Source organism: Lampris incognitus, chromosome 2 (assembly GCF_029633865.1).
Source record: "Lampris incognitus isolate fLamInc1 chromosome 2, fLamInc1.hap2, whole genome shotgun sequence".
Classification (NCBI taxonomy): Eukaryota; Metazoa; Chordata; class Actinopteri; order Lampriformes; family Lampridae; genus Lampris; species Lampris incognitus.
Window position 1 is genome coordinate 126661008 of NC_079212.1, and position 19471 is coordinate 126680478.

At 43.4% G+C, this 19471-nt stretch overlaps 1 protein-coding gene across 1 annotated transcript in view; it reads right to left on the minus strand.

Moving 5' to 3' along the window:
* LOC130134289 (protein NDRG3-like) overlaps positions 1-19471 on the minus strand; it is a 61772-nt gene that overhangs the window by 16785 nt on the left and 25516 nt on the right. The window contains exons 2-3 of the mRNA XM_056302202.1: positions 10139-10229; positions 7750-7782 (exon numbers count right to left, since the gene is read on the minus strand). Of these exons, the coding sequence (XP_056158177.1) occupies positions 7750-7782; positions 10139-10195 (90 nt within the window). The 5' untranslated portion in view covers positions 10196-10229. The remainder of the gene's footprint in view (positions 1-7749; positions 7783-10138; positions 10230-19471) is intronic.

Genomic DNA, 19471 nt, shown 5'->3' on the forward strand with positions numbered 1-19471 from the left:
GGATATTTCAATTGCCTTCACTGCCCTACAGATGGTGCTACTGACACACCTATTACATGTACTGTCCATTTAAAGACATCAAAGGCGGACAAATGTAGTGTATATTTTACAATTAAGCAATAGCAAAGCATAAGAATCAATTTTGTCATATGGCAATGCAGTCTATGATGTAGAGCAGTACAGGGGTTGTACCTCTGAACCTTCCTTTCACTTATATAGGGTTTAATATACTACAGTGTTAAGCTCCTACTCTAATTAGTCAGGATAAATTCAGGTCATAATGATATTTGACTGACATATACTTCAATTGTCCAAGTCTCTAAAGGAATCTACAAGGAAACAATGATGCGCTGTCTGGTCCTGTGAATCTCAATGTATAAGGCAAAACCCGTGTATGTATAAGGCAAAGCCTGTCCATGTTTTGTTTTTTTTGGGGGGGGGGGCAGGGGATGAAGTCATGGTGCAGTCAGGCAACGTGGACCAGAGTTCAGAACAAATGGCATATGTAATGTGTAGAATCAGAATCATCTTTATTCAGCCGTGTATGTTTACACATACATGGTATTTGACTACGGTTTAGTGGCTCTCAATGTACTTACATAAAAAGTAACACAACACAATTCAGGAATATATACAAGGAATGACTATATACAGGTGAAACAGGAAGGCAATAGTGCAACTGTGCAGAGTGCAAAGATGCTGGAATAAATATTTTAGCAGGTTACTTATATATACATGAGGTAGGTGGGCATGACAGAATATGCATGTACACTACCGTTCAAAAGTTTGGGATCACCCAAACAATTTTGTGTTTTCCATGAAAAGTCACACTTATTCACCACCATATGTTGTGAAATGAATAGAAAATAGAGTCAAGACATTGACAAGGTTAGAAATAATGATTTGTATTTGAAATAAGATTTTTTTTACATCAAACTTTGCTTTCGTCAAAGAATCCTCCATTTGCAGCAATTACAGCATTGCAGACCTTTGGCATTCTAGCTGTTAATTTGTTGAGGTAATCTGGAGAAATTGCACCCCACGCTTCCAGAAGCAGCTCCCACAAGTTGGATTGGTTGGATGGGCACTTCTTTGAGCAGATTGAGTTTCTGGAGCATCACATTTGTGGGGTCAATTAAACGCTCAAAATGGCCAGAAAAAGAGAACTTTCATCTGAAACTCGACAGTCTATTCTTGTTCTTAGAAATGAAGGCTATTCCATGCGAGAAATTGCTAAGAAATTGAAGATTTCCTACACCGGTGTGTACTACTCCCTTCAGAGGACAGCACAAACAGGCTCTAACCAGAGTAGAAAAAGAAGTGGGAGGCCGCGTTGCACAACTGAGCAAGAAGATAAGTACATTAGAGTCTCTAGTTTGAGAAACAGACGCCTCACAGGTCCCCAACTGGCATCTTCATTAAATAGTACCTGTTAGAGCCTGTTTGTGCTGTCCTCTGAAGGGAGTAGTACACACCGGTGTAGGAAATCTTCAATTTCTTAGCAATTTCTCGCATGGAATAGCCTTCATTTCTAAGAACAAGAATAGACTGTCGAGTTTCAGATGAAAGTTCTCTTTTTCTGGCCATTTTGAGCGTTTAATTGACCCCACAAATGTGATGCTCCAGAAACTCAATCTGCTCAAAGAAGTGCCCATCCAACCAATCCAACTTGTGGGAGCTGCTTCTGGAAGCGTGGGGTGCAATTTCTCCAGATTACCTCAACAAATTAACAGCTAGAATGCCAAAGGTCTGCAATGCTGTAATTGCTGCAAATGGAGGATTCTTTGACGAAAGCAAAGTTTGATGTAAAAAAAATCTTATTTCAAATACAAATCATTATTTCTAACCTTGTCAATGTCTTGACTCTATTTTCTATTCATTTCACAACATATGGTGGTGAATAAGTGTGACTTTTCATGGAAAACACGAAATTCTTTGGGTGATCCCAAACTTTTGAACGGTAGTGTATATGTACAATATGAAGTATATACAGTGTACTTAAGATTTATTATGGCAATGTTAAGTGTTCATCAGAGTGACAGCCCACAGAAAGAAACTGTTCTCGTGTCTGGTTGTTTTGGCGTACAGTGCTCTGTTGCGCCTTGGAACAGGTTGTGACCAGGGTGTGATGGGTCTGTCGTGATGTTGCCTGCCCGTTTCCTGATTCTGAATGTATAAATCATGAAAGGAGGGCAGGTTGGCACCACTGATCTTCTCTGCAGTCCTGACTGTCTGTTGTAGTCTGTTCCTGTCCTTTTTGGTGGCCTATCCAAACCAGACAGTGATAGATGTACAGAAAACAGACTGGATTATTGCAGAATAGAACTGAATCAGCAATTCCAAAGGCAGATTGAACTTCCTGAGTTGACAGAGAAAGTACATCCTCTGCTGGGCCTTTTTGACGATTGTGTCTGTGTTGGATGCCCACCTTAGGTCCTGGGAGATTGTGGATCCCAGAAACATAAAGGTTTCCACAGCAGACACAGTGCTCTTGAGTATGGTGAGGGGGGGGCAGTGTTGGGGGGCTCCTCCTGAAGTCCACTGTCATCTCCACAGTTTTTAGAGTGTTCAACACCAGGTTGTTATGACCACACCAGAGGGCCAGTTGTTCAACCTCCCGTCTGTATGCAGACTCGTCATCATCCTGGATGCCCACCTTAGGTCCTCGGAGATTGTGGATCCCAGAAATCTGAGGGTTTCCACAGCAGACACAGTGCTCTTAAGTATGGTGAGGGGGGGCAGTGTTGGGGGGCTCCTCCTGAAGTCCACTGTCATCTCCACAGTTTTGAGAGTGTTCAACACCAGGGTGTTATGACCGCACCAGGGGGCCAGTTGTTCAACCATTGTCACCATCCCAGATGAGGCCGATGATTGTTGTGTTGTCTGCAAACTTCAGCAGTTTAACAGACGGGTCTCCTGAGGTGCAGTCATTTGTGTAGAGCAGGGGTGGCTAATCATGTGCCATGGATAGCCACCCCTGCTAGCTGGACTCCATACCAGGTGATTTCATTGATTAGCAACCCTTCAACCAAAGAGGAAGAATGTATCAGTGAAATCATCTGGTGTGGAGTCAGGTTGGAATGAAAACCTGCATACACATGGTTCTCTATTGCACATGGTTAGCCACCGCTGGTGTAGAGGGATAAGAACAGAGGGGAGAGCACACATAACCCCCCACAAATCCCACTAGTGCTGATTGTCTGGGTGCTGGATGGGATTTTCCCCAGCATCACCTGCTGCCTCTTGTCTGTCAGGAAGTTTCTGATCCACTGACAGGTGGGGGCTGGTATATTGAGCAGGGTGAGTTTGGAGTGGAGGATATCTGGGACGATAGTGTTGAACACGGAGCTTGAGTCCACAAACAGGACTTCTGCATATGTCCCTGGGCAAGTTGAGGTGTTGCAAGATGTAGTGCAGTCCCACATTGACTGCATCCTCCACCAACCTGTTTGCACGGTAGGCAAACTGCAGGGGGTCCAGCAGTGGATCTGAGATGTCCTTCAGGTAGGTCAACACCAATCCCTCAAAGGATTTCGTGACCACAGACATATGGCGACATGCCTACAGCCATTTAAACCTGAGATACAGGGTTTCTTGGGGACTGGGATGATAGCAGAGCTTTTGAAGCAGGCGGGGACTTCACACAGCTCCAGTGATCTGATGAAGATCAGTGTGAAGATGGGGGTCAGCTGGTCAGCACAGACTTTCAGGCAGGAGGAAGACATGCCACCTGGACCTGGTGCTTTTCTGGTCTTCCGTCTCTGGGAGAGCTGACTCACATCTTCTTCACCAATCCTGAGTGCAAGGGGAGGGGTGAGGGGATGCAGTTGGTTGTGTGATGTGGCTGGACAGGGTGAGGGGTGTGAAATTGGGCTTATCAAACCTGCAGTAAAATACGTTCAGGTCGTCAGCCAGTCGATGTTTCTCTGCAGTGTGGGGTGATGGTCTCCTGTAGTTGGTGATTTCCTGCAGGCCTCCACACAGACTAGCTATCACAATTAGGGCTGGGCAATAGGACTTCAAATCAATATCACAATTATTTCAAACTTTTACCTCGATTACGATTGATGAACAATTATTTATTTTATATGCTTTTTTTTTTTACACTGCCCTCATAGTTCTTTGACAAGGTCTGTACAGTAAATATGCTGAATACTGGGGTCCTTTTTTCTAATGAAGCACATCTTACGTTTGTGATTTTTAAATAATTTAAGGAAACACACACAAATGAACTATTTATGGATATTTATTGAATATTTCGAACAGTTGAAATCAAAATCAGTTGAAATGGCAGGGTCCATTCATCATCAATGTAGTGCAACGTAAGGCTGTAACGTAACATAAGTATGGTGCCACCGTTCTACCTGACCAGAGATCAGACGTGGCTGCAAAGTACCGAACAGATTTTAGTTCAGCACTTACCTTCTCACGACATGTTTTGTACATGTTGGCACCGCTGTTTGGGGAAAATATTTTCGCGATGGCACGGCGTATCTTTTGTCGAGGGTTTCAACGAGATGTTTAAACCCACTATGTTCCACGGTAGCTATGGGAGCCATATCCTTCGCGATGTAACATGCAATGGCATCAGTTATTTCTTTCCATCTTCTTGAATCCTTTGCATATTGTGTGGCATTTGTAAATGCTTGTGTTAGCGACAGCTGCTTTGTGGAAGCACTTTGTTGTTGTCGGTCTCTCTCTTTTTTTGAGCCATGCACTCTTCATATTCGGTAATGTGATTGTGTTCCAAGCGATTAAACACATTGGTGGTGTTCCCTTTGGTAGCTGAAATTGTTTTTCTGCAGTGTTTACATTTGACTTCTTTTTGTTCTGTGTCGTCTTCACTGAAGCCAAAATGTGTCCAAACAACGGACACGGCGTTCTTTTTAGGTACAAGCTGCTCAGGTTGAGGCCTATTTGTTGGCTCAGTGTCAGCGCTCGTGTCATCCATGCTGCCAGCTTGCTTTGGGTGAACTCGGACTACCGTTAGTTGGACGGGGTCGAGGCACGCGACTGAACAAGATGTAGTATTTTTTTTTTAAAGGGACAGTTCATGAACGCACGCATTGGGGAAATTATTAACCGAATTAACCAACGTGAGCAAGATTAAATCGGTGAGAGGTTCTTTATGTCGGTTTTGATACATTTTCGGTTAATTGCCCAGCCCTAACTATATTTGGGTTTGTTATAGTGAACCTACAAATTAACTTATGAATATTATATGTGTAAAATAAACACAATGCCTTAAGAAAACGTATGTTTTAAAAGACATTGTCCTTCCACACAAAACACAAGACATACACAGCAGCAAGTCACCTCCATATTAAAGAAAAGCATTGTGGCGCCCCCTCCTGGGATGTCTGAGAAAGTGAGGATTTAAGAGGACAATTGACAATTCACTCCAATAAGGAAACAGAAAGCGCTTCCTTATCTTCTTGTTGTAGTGGAACAAGGTCAAGCAGACCAAAGTCCAATTTCCGATGTACCACTCATGTTTCACTAATGATTAACTTATAGATATTGTACATCACATGCTATAGAACATCTTTGATAAAATGTAATTTAATAAAATCAACCGTGAAAGACAAATACAACCATTTAATCTAAGCTAAAACATCAGATGGAAAGGTTGCATGGGGGTTGCATGGGTGCCATTTTCCATGGTCTCACGCTTCACAGCTTTCCGTCGTCAACCATGAAACGCTCTGTATTTATAGCACAACAGCATGAAGTTCAGAAATGTTTTAACGTGAGCATTCTTACACCCAGGAAGTCCCATGAGTGGAGGACTTGCATGCACACTCCCTTCCCCTCCCACTGACGTAAGAAGGAAGTCTTAAGGGACAAATGACTGCGCCACTACTCTCCTCTTCCTCCTCCGTTGTCTCACTTTGACAAGGCTTGTGACATCACAGCTGCAGTGTTTGTGGAAACCTGTAGTGGGAGCTTTGGTAGCAGGGAAATCGGGGGGGGGGGGAATAGCAAATGGCTATGTCAGCCAGCTGCAGCAGTGCTGCTGGGGAAGAAATGTCTACCTGAACACCCAGTGTGTGATGGCTAAGACCACCCTTTCCCATATAGTGAATGCAATTGTGTGTAGAGCCTACCATCTATTCTGTGTGTTGCACTGTCCATATGGCGCCCCATGTGGGACTCCTGCTGTCCTTGTTTTATGTGTCTGCTTGCACTGTGACACTGCTGGTTTCTAGAAATCTCTGCACCGTTGCCACTAGGACAAACTCCTGCACATTTATATTGTACTTGGAAATCAAAGTGTGTTTTATTTTGATTCAGAAGCTTTATTGCTCAAGCTTTGCCGACGGCCCCTCCCCTGCAATGTGGCTCTTGAAGGCTTTTCCTGCCATGTTATCGGAAAAATAAAAAAGGTGCATTGGGATGAAATGACACTTTGGGGCTATAAAAAAAGCATCCAGTACCATGTGATGCATTTGTGTGGGTGTGTCTGTGCAGTACTGTCTGAATATGAATATTGAAAGGGCAGGGGAGGCATACACCAAGCCTTCTTCATCAAGCACGTTTTCTTTCCTCCCATACCTGCAGTAGCTATATTTAGCCCAAATGTGAGGCTGGGAGCTGACGTGACTGCAGAGAGCAAAGGCAAGGATGAAGAATTTAACCCTTTGCAGGCAATTAGTAGGTGAAAAATGCAGCCCCCGTGGCTTGCCTCTGGGATATGATCCTGTGTTAGGCAGTGAATGGGAAACTATATCCTAACAGACAGGCAAATGATCCCTTGCATAGTGCAGCGGCTGAGGGACAGCAGTCCAATTCACCATGTATAAGCAAAGGATGGGACTCCAATCACTGCCCACTCCATGTAGGACAATTCTCTTTCTTGAATTCTAATTCTTCAATATATCACCTAAAAAGACATGGCTCTGCTGTCGACTGGTTAAAAAAAGTCATATTTGACTCCATGAAATATCAAAGTGTAGAAGACAACTGCAGTAACACATCTTTTTGTGCCTGTCCATCTTCCGTGTGAAGTCCCTGATGAGTGCATGTAAGGTTCATTTTGTATTACTCGAATTAGCATCAAAGCGATGCAAGGCTCAATTTCAATACTGCTATGTCTAAAAAGAACTTTTTACTTGTCTGCAAAGTCAGACTCCCTTTCACTGACAATGAATTATCGCCTGGCTGGACATCTGCGCGATGAAACAGATTAAATTCCTCCAGCTTTTTATCTTTAGGAGAATTACACATGTGCACCAATAAATGACTACCAGTAATTGAAACAAAACTATTTTTTTATTAATCTGTCAAATTAAACCTTTTCTCTGCCTGCCTTCCCCCATCGACAGGGTCAAGGCCGGACCTGGTGCCATTAGCAGGGCTGACCCCACTGGCCACTACTAATGCCTTTGTTTTAAAAGGAATGAGTACCAACAAAACAAAACAAATGAGGCCATGCTCCAGATGGTCTACATGTGTTTCAAACTTGCCCAATACCAACAAATAGAGAACCCAATGCACATTCCTGCGCTGCCGTTGACATAAGTGTAGACTATCCATAATTTGTGATATTGAGCTATACAAGTAAAATTGCCTTGATGTACACAGATGTACAACAAAGAATCTGTAAGGGAGACACAGCATTCAGATTCAAAGCCAAGCAGTGAAAAGTTTAGTGGTTGGCCTAGTGGTTTACAATGACATCCTTCCATAGCCACTACCAGCAGCAGCAGCATTTTAATGTTAGAGGGGGAAAAAGAAACAAACACTCACCTGGCAATCAAAGTCTTGGAAGTTGCGTGAATTCTGCCAGAGAGAAAGAGGGAAAACAAAGGTCAAATCCGGTTGCTAATTACGAATAAATTGACAATCTTCTATTATTTTACCAGACAGCAATCACAATTATTATTATCCCAGAACACTGCATTTGACAATTTTAGGATAAAAGTGGTGCAATCTTTGCAGTTAAATCAACATCATGATTATGTTCAACCACAGCAAACGTAAGGCTTAGTAGTAATATAATATTATGATTATGATATTACAATATTGGCTGAATAAAAGCAAATCATAAGTTTAAAACATTGCCGTCAACGGTAAATAACATGAAATTATAATCTTGACTGCCATAACACGGATTATTTTTTGCATCCCAGTAGATTGGAATTGACAGCCCTTTGAATTCTGTCTCATTAAGCAAAGCAGCAATGTTTAGACGGCTGTAGAATAGAGAAGAGACTGAGCGGCAGTCAGCACAGACACTTTTCTGTGGGCTTAATTTTCGGGCCAAGCTGTTAGGGTACCTATGGTTTCAGAGATCTTAACACTATATCTGGGCACGGTTGCCTGTCTTGGTCCCGCTGCCCTATTCCTTCTACCCAAGAAATGCCTTTAAAACAATGGGCTTTCATACCGTATTGAAGAGAGTATAGTTTGGGGTTGATTTGTGGGAGGATCAGGACAAAACCAAAGGTCCTTCCCTGAGATTCGAATGAGATGGTATTGGTGCGAGGTGTCTTAAGGTGCTGCTGTTTGTACAGTTCACCAGAACACCTTCACCAAGGCCCGACACTTCAACGTCTTGGCGAGACAATGTTTTTTATCTGGAGTGAGAGGACAACAACCTTTTTATAGGATGACTGAATTTCTAGACGGGACTAGAAAAGATATGAAATTCTCTTTTGTAAATACCACTCTAGTTTCCTCTCATCTCCACCTCCCTGTAATGAGCTGGCCACTAGGTGGTGTGAGAGGTCAGCTCTACTTTTTATTCAGGCGGGCATGTTGCTTTCTCTCACCTTGTCACCACGCACTTACGTAAAAGGGAACCCTAACTCATCATTTTAGAACTGTAATGTATAGATCGTTGAATTCAACATGTAAATTGGAGTGTAAATCATGGACTTCACCATTTCTTAGACAATCTTCTTAGACATCAGTTTCTCTGCTCCCTATGAATTATAAGTGAGCATCCTGGCTGATGATGTCATATCAGACAGAGATGTTTGCATGCACAACAGCGTATCTGAGTCCAACTACAGAATACTGGTGCTAGGTTGTATGTTTCAAATGCTGTAAAGATGCAGACAAGACATTTAAGACATAACTGCTAAGCTTTAGTTTACAAAATCTGGGATTTTTTTTTTCAGAGCGCACTGCTATTAAGGTGCAAATTATCAGAAAACTAATGCGTCTCAGGTTAATTTCCCAAAAATACAATACCTAACTTTTCCTTTACACATATTCATGCTCAACATATGTTACAGTGTGAAGGCAAGCTGAAAACTATTTTTGCCTTTTAATTATTGTTGTCTTGTGTTTATTTACAGTCAGCCAGCCATGTAGCCAGATAGGAAAAAAATGCAGTCTACTGCGGCTGGTGGTACACCATTGAAGTGTGGTGTAATACTCCCAGCTATACACGTCAACTCTCACTCCTCCTCTGAGGTAGAGCTCCCTTCTAACTGTCAGCAACAGTTGCCTGGGGGGGGAACAGAGCAACCCTGTTGTCTGTTAATGATGGTCACATTTCCCAGACAGATCTAATTCCTGTTCAGGACCCCGCCCAAGAAGAAAATTGTGGGGATGCTCAGCTGCGGGGATGGAGCATGGAATAAAAAAGAGTGGGAGGATGGGAGAGGAAGGGAGGAGCTTTGATCTGCAACTGCCCCCTTCCATCCCCCACCCCTATCCCTTCCTTCTCCTTCACGCTGTCTTTTCTCTCTCTCTTTCTCTGTCTCTCAAACTCTGAGGAAAAAAAAGATGAGTTTCTGCCAGCTTCTTCTTTGATCTCTTTTCTCTGTTGTTTTTAGACCGTCCTCCACAACTGCCCCCCTTCCCCCCCATTTGGTCTCCGGCCTCTATTTTTCGTCTATTAACCCGCTCTGCCTCCCTTTTTCCTCTTTACAGTCAAGCAGATATGAATTATTCACTTTGATGAGAGGAACTGCACACTCTGCATGCCTAGCATATTAGCGCATGTATTTGCCTGAGAGAGCCCTGCATTGAGTGCTTATTCAGTTTAAGAGTGCAGCCCACATCTGTCATCTGTGTGTGTGTGTATGCATCCGTGCGTGCCATATGTGGCTGTGCGTATATGTCTACATGCATGTCCTTGTGCCTGTGACACTGGCCAATGGAAGCTACACCACCTCCATCTCACCTTATTAGTCAGCAGGGGCTTGATCTCTGTCAGCTGTACATCCTGCAGCTCATCCATCTTCCTTTTCTGGTCACTATAAACTGCTCTGTGCCTAGAGGAGACAAAAGAAAATGGCATCATCAGTTTGACAGTCGAGGTGTACACAGTGAAGAGTCCTGCAATCAAACTCCCTTTTGTGGTCGGCACAAATTGTTTTACTGGCTAGAATAATGAGAATGCTATAAAAGTAGTTGGTGTTTTCTGATCAATGGTCACATATTGGAATTAAATTGGGCCGGGGTTCAGCACCGCCACATACATCTGAAACACCATCAGGCAGAGTTGAGCACAATTAATTTCATCAATAATTCATTTATTCATACATTTTTACTCTGTCTTTATTGTTAAAATAATACATATATTACATGCTGGACATTCAACTAAATAAAGGTCCATGTTTTTTCGAGGTTAGATTGATGTTGTATCATCACTTTTGCAGTCAGCGGAGAGCTAATATCACCCTGCTGTCGTGTCAGACTCATGTGGGACCCGGCGAAGGCGCACACCTGGAGAACATTTCCGATCACGTCACCATGAATTAATTAACTGGTGGGAAAATTTCCTCATCGTAGCATCCCTAGTGGGAACATGGTATACTCACCGACTAGAGCCCTGCACAGGTCAAAAGCTTCAGCCCTAGCCTGGCCCTTGCCCGTGGTGTTAAAGCCCTAGCCTGGCCCTGGCCCGACAAAGTCTGCAATTTTTCAGCCTAAGCCCAACTCAAGACCGACACCAATATCTCTTTAAGGTCTCTCTCTGACACACGCTCTCTCTGATACATGCAAACACACACACACACCGCATAGTCAACTGTCACTTGTAATGCTCGCATACATGCACATGTATAATACTTATAATCAATATAACAATATTTCATACAGTGGCCTATGTGTGCTCTGCGTGTATATGGGCACAAAGGAGAGGAGTTAAATGAGCCTGAGTCTGACCTGAGCCTGATTTATAAAAAAAAAAAAAGGCCCTGAACCCAGCCTGAATCGATTCAGCGTGTCAGGACCCGATAGGCTTGCAGATCTCTGTCTATCACGAGCATGCGCTTAACATGCGACACCGTCCTGCATTATGCACATGCACGTGACAAACAGAGGGCTGTCAGACAGGAGTAAGTATACCACGCAAATCATCCGATAGTCCCATAAAACAATGTCTCCATCAACATTAATATTTTAGCAAACTGCTGCAAACTTGATTAACTACAAACCAGTGATGATGGTCATTCATTATCATCAAGTAGCTAGCTAGGTGTGGCAGTAATATCAGCAGCCAGGGCCATTTTACTAGGCTTAATTTTGTGACTGTAAATTGATATGAATCATCCTATTAATCAAGTTAGGCTGGAGGCCAGTATGTGGCATAAGCAGATGGTAAGGGGTCAGCCCTATGTTACCTCAGTCCTGTGGGTTAGCTATTGAACAGGTTAGCTATCAGTTAAGGTTAGGTTAAGGTAAGTATTTGGTTAAGGTTAGGTAGAGGTTGGGGTTGAGTCAGGTTAAGGTAGGTTAGGTCAAGTTTAGGTAAATTCAATGAAATAGGTTTGAGGGAACATAGGGCTGAGGGAATATAGACATGGCCCCGATGGCAAGATAGGGAGAAAAATAGGTTAGAAACTGACAGGTTTAATAACAGAATGTAAATTGCTCTGATATTCTGATTAAACAATGTTTCAATTTTACAAAATGATACTAACGCAAGATAGTTCGTGGCAGGTTGCCTCCAATCTTTAGTAGCTAACTATTACATTGAGCTAGCTGGCAAGCTCTAGTTTGAGTTTAATTGTCAAGCAAGCTAGCGTGTATTGAAATCTATGTGCACACACACATGCACCCATGGCAACCCTGAAACCACAGCCCCCTCCCCCTAACAAATTCCAATTTAACTCCTGGTTACACACACACACACACACACACACACACACACACAAAACTCTTCGGATATGAAAGAGGGTATCCAGATTCATCTCATACTTCATGTGTAATGGTGGCTCTGGAGGGGGCAGTAAGGAGCTACACAACATACTGACCGCTCTATTAGTATGGGGCTGAGACTAAGGGAAGCAGTAGCTTGATGTGGCATGACCCTGACCCGGTCAGTGCTTCCCAGGAGGCTCTAAACCATCAGTCTCTCTTTCTTGTCATACGCAGGGTGCCATGCTTTGTGATTTACATTTGATAATATATGAGGAGCCAGCAGGAGAGAGGATGAGAGAGGATTGTTGAAGGGCAATCCTTCAGGAAAAGGTCATCCTTACAGTCTACAAACGCATGTGCATGCAAAGACAGTCATCTGTACCCACTCCTTGCATACCTCACACACACACACACACACACACACACACACACACACACACACACACACACACACACATCCATATAACAGACACTCAACAGGCACCCAAATACACACACAAAGAGGGACCGGACCAGGTATAACAAGGCGCACTAATGCCCACCTCATTTGTTTTGCCCTTGAAGCCAGCCGTTTGTCATAGCAAATAATTACTGAGCGAGGACACAGACACACAACCCCCCTTTCGTCTAGCTCCTTTACCTAAGCCTGTGCAAGGTGAGGACAAGAAAAAGTGTTGGGTTCCCAGGCTGCCCAGGACTCCGGCTCATGTTACGCACAATATCAGATGTAGCCCCAACCCTTCTAGGTCAGTGCTTACAACAGGTAAACAGAACCAAACCCTGCATCCTACCAGATTCAAAGCTCATTGAATAAAATCTATCTCTGAGTAGATGTACAGGAAGATGCCCAAAATTAGTTGGGTACTGGGGCAGCGTAGGGTGTATCGCTTAGTTATTGCTATTGCGATATGAAAATGTGTGATATATACACACATCGTAAAGGGCTACAATACCAGCAACAGTCATATTTGGCCTGTCACTTGTAAATTCTGCTTGCAAACCAAATGATCCAATCAGATGTGTGCTTTTTGGACATGTGATGTGAACTTAAAAGACCAGAGGTAGGCTATGCAGAAAACATGTCGAATTGAAAACAAGAGGTCTAGATGACAAATTGAACACAAAGGAGGAGTTGGTGCCAAAAACGGTACATCTGTTGCATGGGGATACTTTGGATTAAAAAAAAAAAGGGGAAAAAAGAGACGAAATCTCACTAAAGCAAGATTGTGCAAAACGAGTTGAGCGGTGATAATCACAACAAGATGAAACGCCATGAAATGGCTAGCTACTATCTGCCCAAATTCAACCACAGGAAGTTAAATGAACAAAAACATTTTTTTTAAAGTGAAACAAGGAATGTTAGCATAGTTCTGACTCTGTTCAAGCCCATTGCAGTTTTGTGAGCATTACGCTATATTGTACACCATATTGCTATATTGTAAACCATCCAGGTGAGATGAGGTCAGTTATAAGCTAATTTTATGTTATGTATGACCTCTTCAGTTTTCAGGGATTTTGGTACTTTAATGATATCATATTACTATATGCTTAATATGTCGCAGACAAAAAGTTACAATGGCCACAATTAATATTTTATTCCACCAAAGTATTGCAGTTGCCCTGATATTGCAGGTCTTATCATCATTGCAATATGCAGCACAGTAATTGCACATCACATATTTTGAGCATATCGTGTCTATTGGGCAGACAGCTAGCCGATGGAAAGCACCAACAATAACTTCATAAGTCCATCAGGGCTGATTCCACAGAACAACCTTGGGCTGCTGGTATCATAACCTTCACGGTTGGTTGGCTGGTTGGATGGTGATGGGGTTTAGAAACCAATCAAGCTGAGCAGGTAACAGTTGTGATGATGTTGTGCCAGGTTTGAGTCAGCAGGAATATTGTTTCTGTTCCTACTCCATAATTCACTGAGCTGTAGACAGACAGCTGCTGCATGACACATGAAAGCCAAAAGCAGTCAAAGGTCACTGTGCTCTGGGAACAGACAGCACCTTTCTTGGAAACACAAGGAAAGAGGTTACTCAAAAGCAAACACAATTCTCATATTTCATTAAAAAAAAAAAATCACATAAAAAAATAATAATCAAGAATTGGAAGTACTGGGCCTTCAGTACTGAGAGTGAAAATATACCCTGCGAAATCCCCACTGACAAATCCGGCTCAAGGGCGGAACTAAATAATATTTAGACAAGCGAACAAGGAAAAAAAGAAAAACAAATATTCTGCATGCTTGAGCAGCTTGAGCGTATTGGCCGGATCAATCCAACATTTCCTCAGGCTGTCACAGAAAGTGGGACGGAGGCAAAGGCCGCTGTAATTGTCGCCGGCTAATCAAGGTGTCAAAGTAGGTGGGGTGGGGGTGGGGGGGGGGTTCGGGTCATGACAGGCTTTGCCAACTGAGAAAATGACAGAGTGGACTTTGCAACCTGACCTCACTGGTCCCCTGGCTTGGTTACCTGGGCACCAACAAACAAACACCCCCCACATGTGCAGATTCCTTGTGATGAATTTAGGGTGACACCAAAGCCCCCCTGAGCCTCTCACATATCTGAGAACTTGTCACCATGCATCAAATCACCTGAAGGAGAACTAGGTCCCATTTAGCATCAACCACCACCAATACCACCACTCTCCACTTCCCACCTGCTTCATCCCAGCTCCACTGTTCAGCATGCAGCAGTGGTTGCCATAGAGACAAAGCCAGCTGCTGCCAATGTTTATTCTAAGCTAGGCTAGCCCCAAGGGACAAATGTAAGCCAAGAAGACAAGGGGAACAGATAGTTGTAGAAGAGAGAAGAACTGAAAACATCTGCTTTCAACAGTGATTACCCCTGACAGTCATAGCAATCGGAACGTGCCACTCTGTTTCAGACTGTTTACATCAAGCAGCAAGAATCAGCATAATTACATTAAGAAATCAGGAGAGAGAAAAAAATGGGTCCCAGTTGACAATAAAGAGAATGTATTTGCAATCTGTGGGACTCATAATGTGTGTCCCACAATCCTGTGTCATGCCCTTGACATGTATGAATACGGTGATTGTTGGGGGCTCAAGGGCTAGTAACAGTTGATGCTGTGGAAAGCACCCCTCTAGCCTTGATAGCCTAAATAGTTGGGAGAGCTTAGCTGACAAGTGCAGCAGACTGTTCTGAAAAAACGGTCTCATTGAGAAGCTATCGGATACAACTTTACTTTAAATCCCACCGTTTGGAGACAAATACACAAGAATTACACACCAAAGTTCACATTTATCTGTTGCCTAAGTCAATGCCCCTGTGTAGGCATGTAGCTGTCAGTGGAGCATCATCTGGATGCTAAATATCATGCCACATAGCACAGCAGTAGGGTTGGCCAGGGAGAAGCAGCTGGGCTGTAAAAACAAAAAGCACTGGGAAGAACTTGTGTCAGAGGAAAAAAGAAAATCACATGAGGCCCTCTGCGCAGCAAAGGTCAGCCTTTATGACTGACTAGCCTCAGTGTTGCCTCTGGAAGACTTTCACACTGTCTACACCAGCAGCATGTCAGTGAGACAGAGGCACCTCGTGTGTACCTTCCTCTCTACACCAGTTGTGTTTTAACTGCAAAAATGAAGCCCACAGCAGCAGAAAAATCTTCATTACTGATAGGGGTACATATGCCTATTTGCACCTTTTCTCTACTGTAATATAAATCTAGACCTCCTATACATGATCGACAGTCATTGGCTATACTGTAAAGAATGACTATCAAAATGACCTCATGATAATGCTGAAAATACACTGCATATTGAAGACATTTTCCAAGGTAGGATACAGAATGGAAATGATCAACAAAATCAATTATTCTTATGAATTGAAAGCTACTTATTATAAGAACAGTTCTTATTGAATGTAAAAACTTCAAAATATACCTATATAAATGAATACAAAGCCTATAAACTGCTGCAATTGTGTCTACAATGAAAACTTAGGATGCATAAATACTAGATGGTGCATGCCCAAGTTATCCAGGCGAGAGAGCTGAAACACATGTCTGCACACACCCAGTGTAGACAGCAGCATTGATTAACATCAGAGCGTATCTGTTTCGTGAGACAGACTTCTACAAAACACAGCTAAAATGTGTCTAGTGTAGACAGGGGATTAGACTCCATAGTGAAACAGTTAAATGCAAAAATCCCTGCAAAGAACGGTTGAATTCTGTCACTTAAATAAATGGATAGTCAGCATCTGGCTGTTACAACCCACCCTCCACCTTAGCACCACCTCTATCTCAATAAAATTAAAAAAAAAAAAAAACCCAGTTATGAAGCTGTCATGTCAGCAGCACTAGTGATCTCCTTTTGGTCTGCCTCCTCTCTGTGTGTCCACTTTGTTGTACCTGTTCATCTCTCCTCAGACCATCAGGAAATCTGGAAAAGCTTCAGGACTGAAAGCTGGAAGGCCCAGCCGTAATGTTCAACCCATCCTTCAGCCACGTCTGACTAAACCAATGCCTCCTTTTCACTGTGGCAAAAGAGACTTGGGCTTCCTTAATCATCATCATCATCATCCTGGGCACACCACTTTGACTCAGACAGCAATGGTCATTGTCTGATTGTGGTAACTACCCCATATTACCCTGACCACTGAGTCTCTATGGCAACGCTGACTCAGCTTTCCAAGACACCACCATGGTGACCTAATGATCTCAAACCTCCACCCACATATTTAAAGAGGCAATCTCAAGGATTCTCACTTAAATAAATGTCCTTCAAGTTACAATCTTTTGCCGAACGAGGTGACAAAATGACGATTCAGCGTATCTGCCACTGATGACAGCCCTTGCATTTGCAGTAATGCAGACAAACAAATGTGTGTCTGTGGCGACATTCCTACCAAAAAAATCCCAGGTGTTGCACAGGTAGTGATGTGTTTTACATCACCCAGCAGTGGTTAGTCAACCAAACAGGGCAGGCAGAACAAGTGCCCTGTGTTCTGGTGCTGTGGTGGACAAACTAGTCTGTGATTTGGAAATAACTTCTGGGAAATGAATGCCAAAGAAAGAACTCAAACGGAATCTTTGAGATTGCCACTTTATAACACTAGATGGAATCATGAATCAAGTGATGACTGTCTGCCATACTACCGGGATATTTTTTTTATCAGTTGTTTACTAAGGGCAGCAGATTTGGATGTCACCTGTGCAATGCCAATTTGTATAACTAAAAGAACCAGAGACCAGTGAGGCTGGCATCACTTTCCACACATCAGTGTTAAGAGAGGACAGATTTGTTTTTAACATATGGGTCAATTACAAGTACAAAACGTTAGTGTGCTGTGTGTAGAAGATGGCGCTGCGGACAGTAGCCTTGATTCTGCACTCTCTTGTACTTTTTCTGTTTTTGTTTATTTGTTTAGTTTCCAGTGCCCACTCATTGATCACATATAGCAGGGAAGAACTTTTTTGGGGGGGGGGTTTCCCCCTTTTTCTCCCCAACTGTACTGGCCAATTACCTTATTTTCCAAGCCGTACTGGTCGCTGCTCCACCCCCTCTGCCAAGCCAGGGAGGGCTGCGGACTACCACATGCCTCCTCCAATACATGTGGAGTTGCCAGTCACATCTTTTCACCTGACAGTGAGGAGTTTCGCCAGGGGGATGTAGCTTGTGGGAGGATCACGCTATTCCCCCCAGTTCCTCCTCCCTCCTGAACAGGTTCCTCGACCAACCAGAGGAGGCGCTAGTGCAGTGACCAGGACACATACCCACATCCAGCTTCCCATCCGCAGACACAGCCAATTGTGTCTGTAGGGACGCCTGACCAAGCCGGAGGTAACACCAGTGATCCCCATGTTGGTAGGCAACGTAATAGACCACTACACTACCTGGACGGCGCAGGGAAGAACTTTTAAGCCTCCAACTGTCCACTGGCCAACCTGAACAGACTTTTTTACCGATTTTAACTGAACATTTTAATAAGTCTTGCCAAGCTTTTGGCTGTGTGGACTCCAACGAAGACGCCGAAGGGGTAAGCAAGCCAGAGCATTTGTTAAACTGCGACAGCGGGGATTTAGAATTGCGCTACCATCAATTCACCTGGCGAATGTCCACTCTCTGGCCAACAACATGGATGAACTCCTACTCATAAACAGAAAAAACTCAAGAGTTTTCCAGATTTGCCACCCTGTGCCTCACTGAAACCTGGCTTAGTGAGCATAGACCGGACACTACACTTCATCTGCCACAGTTCCAACTCCTCTGAGCAAACCACAAAATGGATCTATCAGGAAAAAAATGGGGGGGCAGCATGTGCATCTACATAAATGAAGATTGGTATAAGGATGTCAGTGTCGAAGAAATCATGCAGCCCTCAGCGACATTTTTCATTGACTGTAAACCATTCTATTCACCACGGGAATTTTCATTATGGTCAGTGTCTACATCCCAGCCCAGGCTTGTGTGAAAGAGGTGTTAAAGTCTCAAAAAGTAGAGACAAGAAGGTACAGAGCCGTCTCTACTTTTTGAGGAGGCTTAGGTCCTTCAACATCTGCCAGATAATGCTCAGGAAGTGGTATGAGTCTGTGGTGACCAGTGCTCTCCCGTTTGCTGTTGTGTGTTGGGGCAGCAGGTTGAGGGTAGCGGATGCAAACAGGCTCAATAAACTGATCCGCAAGGCCGGTGACGTTGTGGGGGTGGAACTGGATTCTCTGGTGGCAGTTTCTGAGAGGAGGACGCTGTTGAAATTATGTGCCATCATGGACAATGTCTCCCACCCACTCCATAACATGCTGGTTGGGCACAGGAGTACTTTTAGTAATAGACTCATTCTGCCAAAAAGCACCATAGAGCACCACTGGAGGTCATTCCTGCCTGTGGCCATCAAACTTTACAACTCCTCCCTCAGACTCAAGACTGTCAGACACTCTGAGTTAATGGTCATTGGACTGGCCCTGTCGAGTTTTGTTTGTGCTGCTTGTTGTGTGCTGCGGTAGTGCAGTATAGATAGGGTGTTATGTGCACCATGGTTGTTGATATATTTTGTTCTTATTTCTATTTCTTATTTTATCTTTATTTCTATTTTTTCTGTTTCTATTTTCTTATCTTGTATCTTGTTAGTTTTTAATTATTAGAGTGTGAGTGTCTGCAATAGAACCCAATTTCCCCTCGGGGATGAATAAAGTATTCTGAAAACTCCTGGCTGATCAAATTACAAACATGGACTGCAAATATTCAGACTTCCTTCCCATCATCCTTGGCGTTTTTAATAGTGCAAACCTCAGCCACGAACTGCCAAAATACAGACGGCATGTTAAATGACCCACAAGAGACAAAATCACCCTGGATCATTGCTACACAATATTAAAGGACGCCTATCGCCCTGTTGTC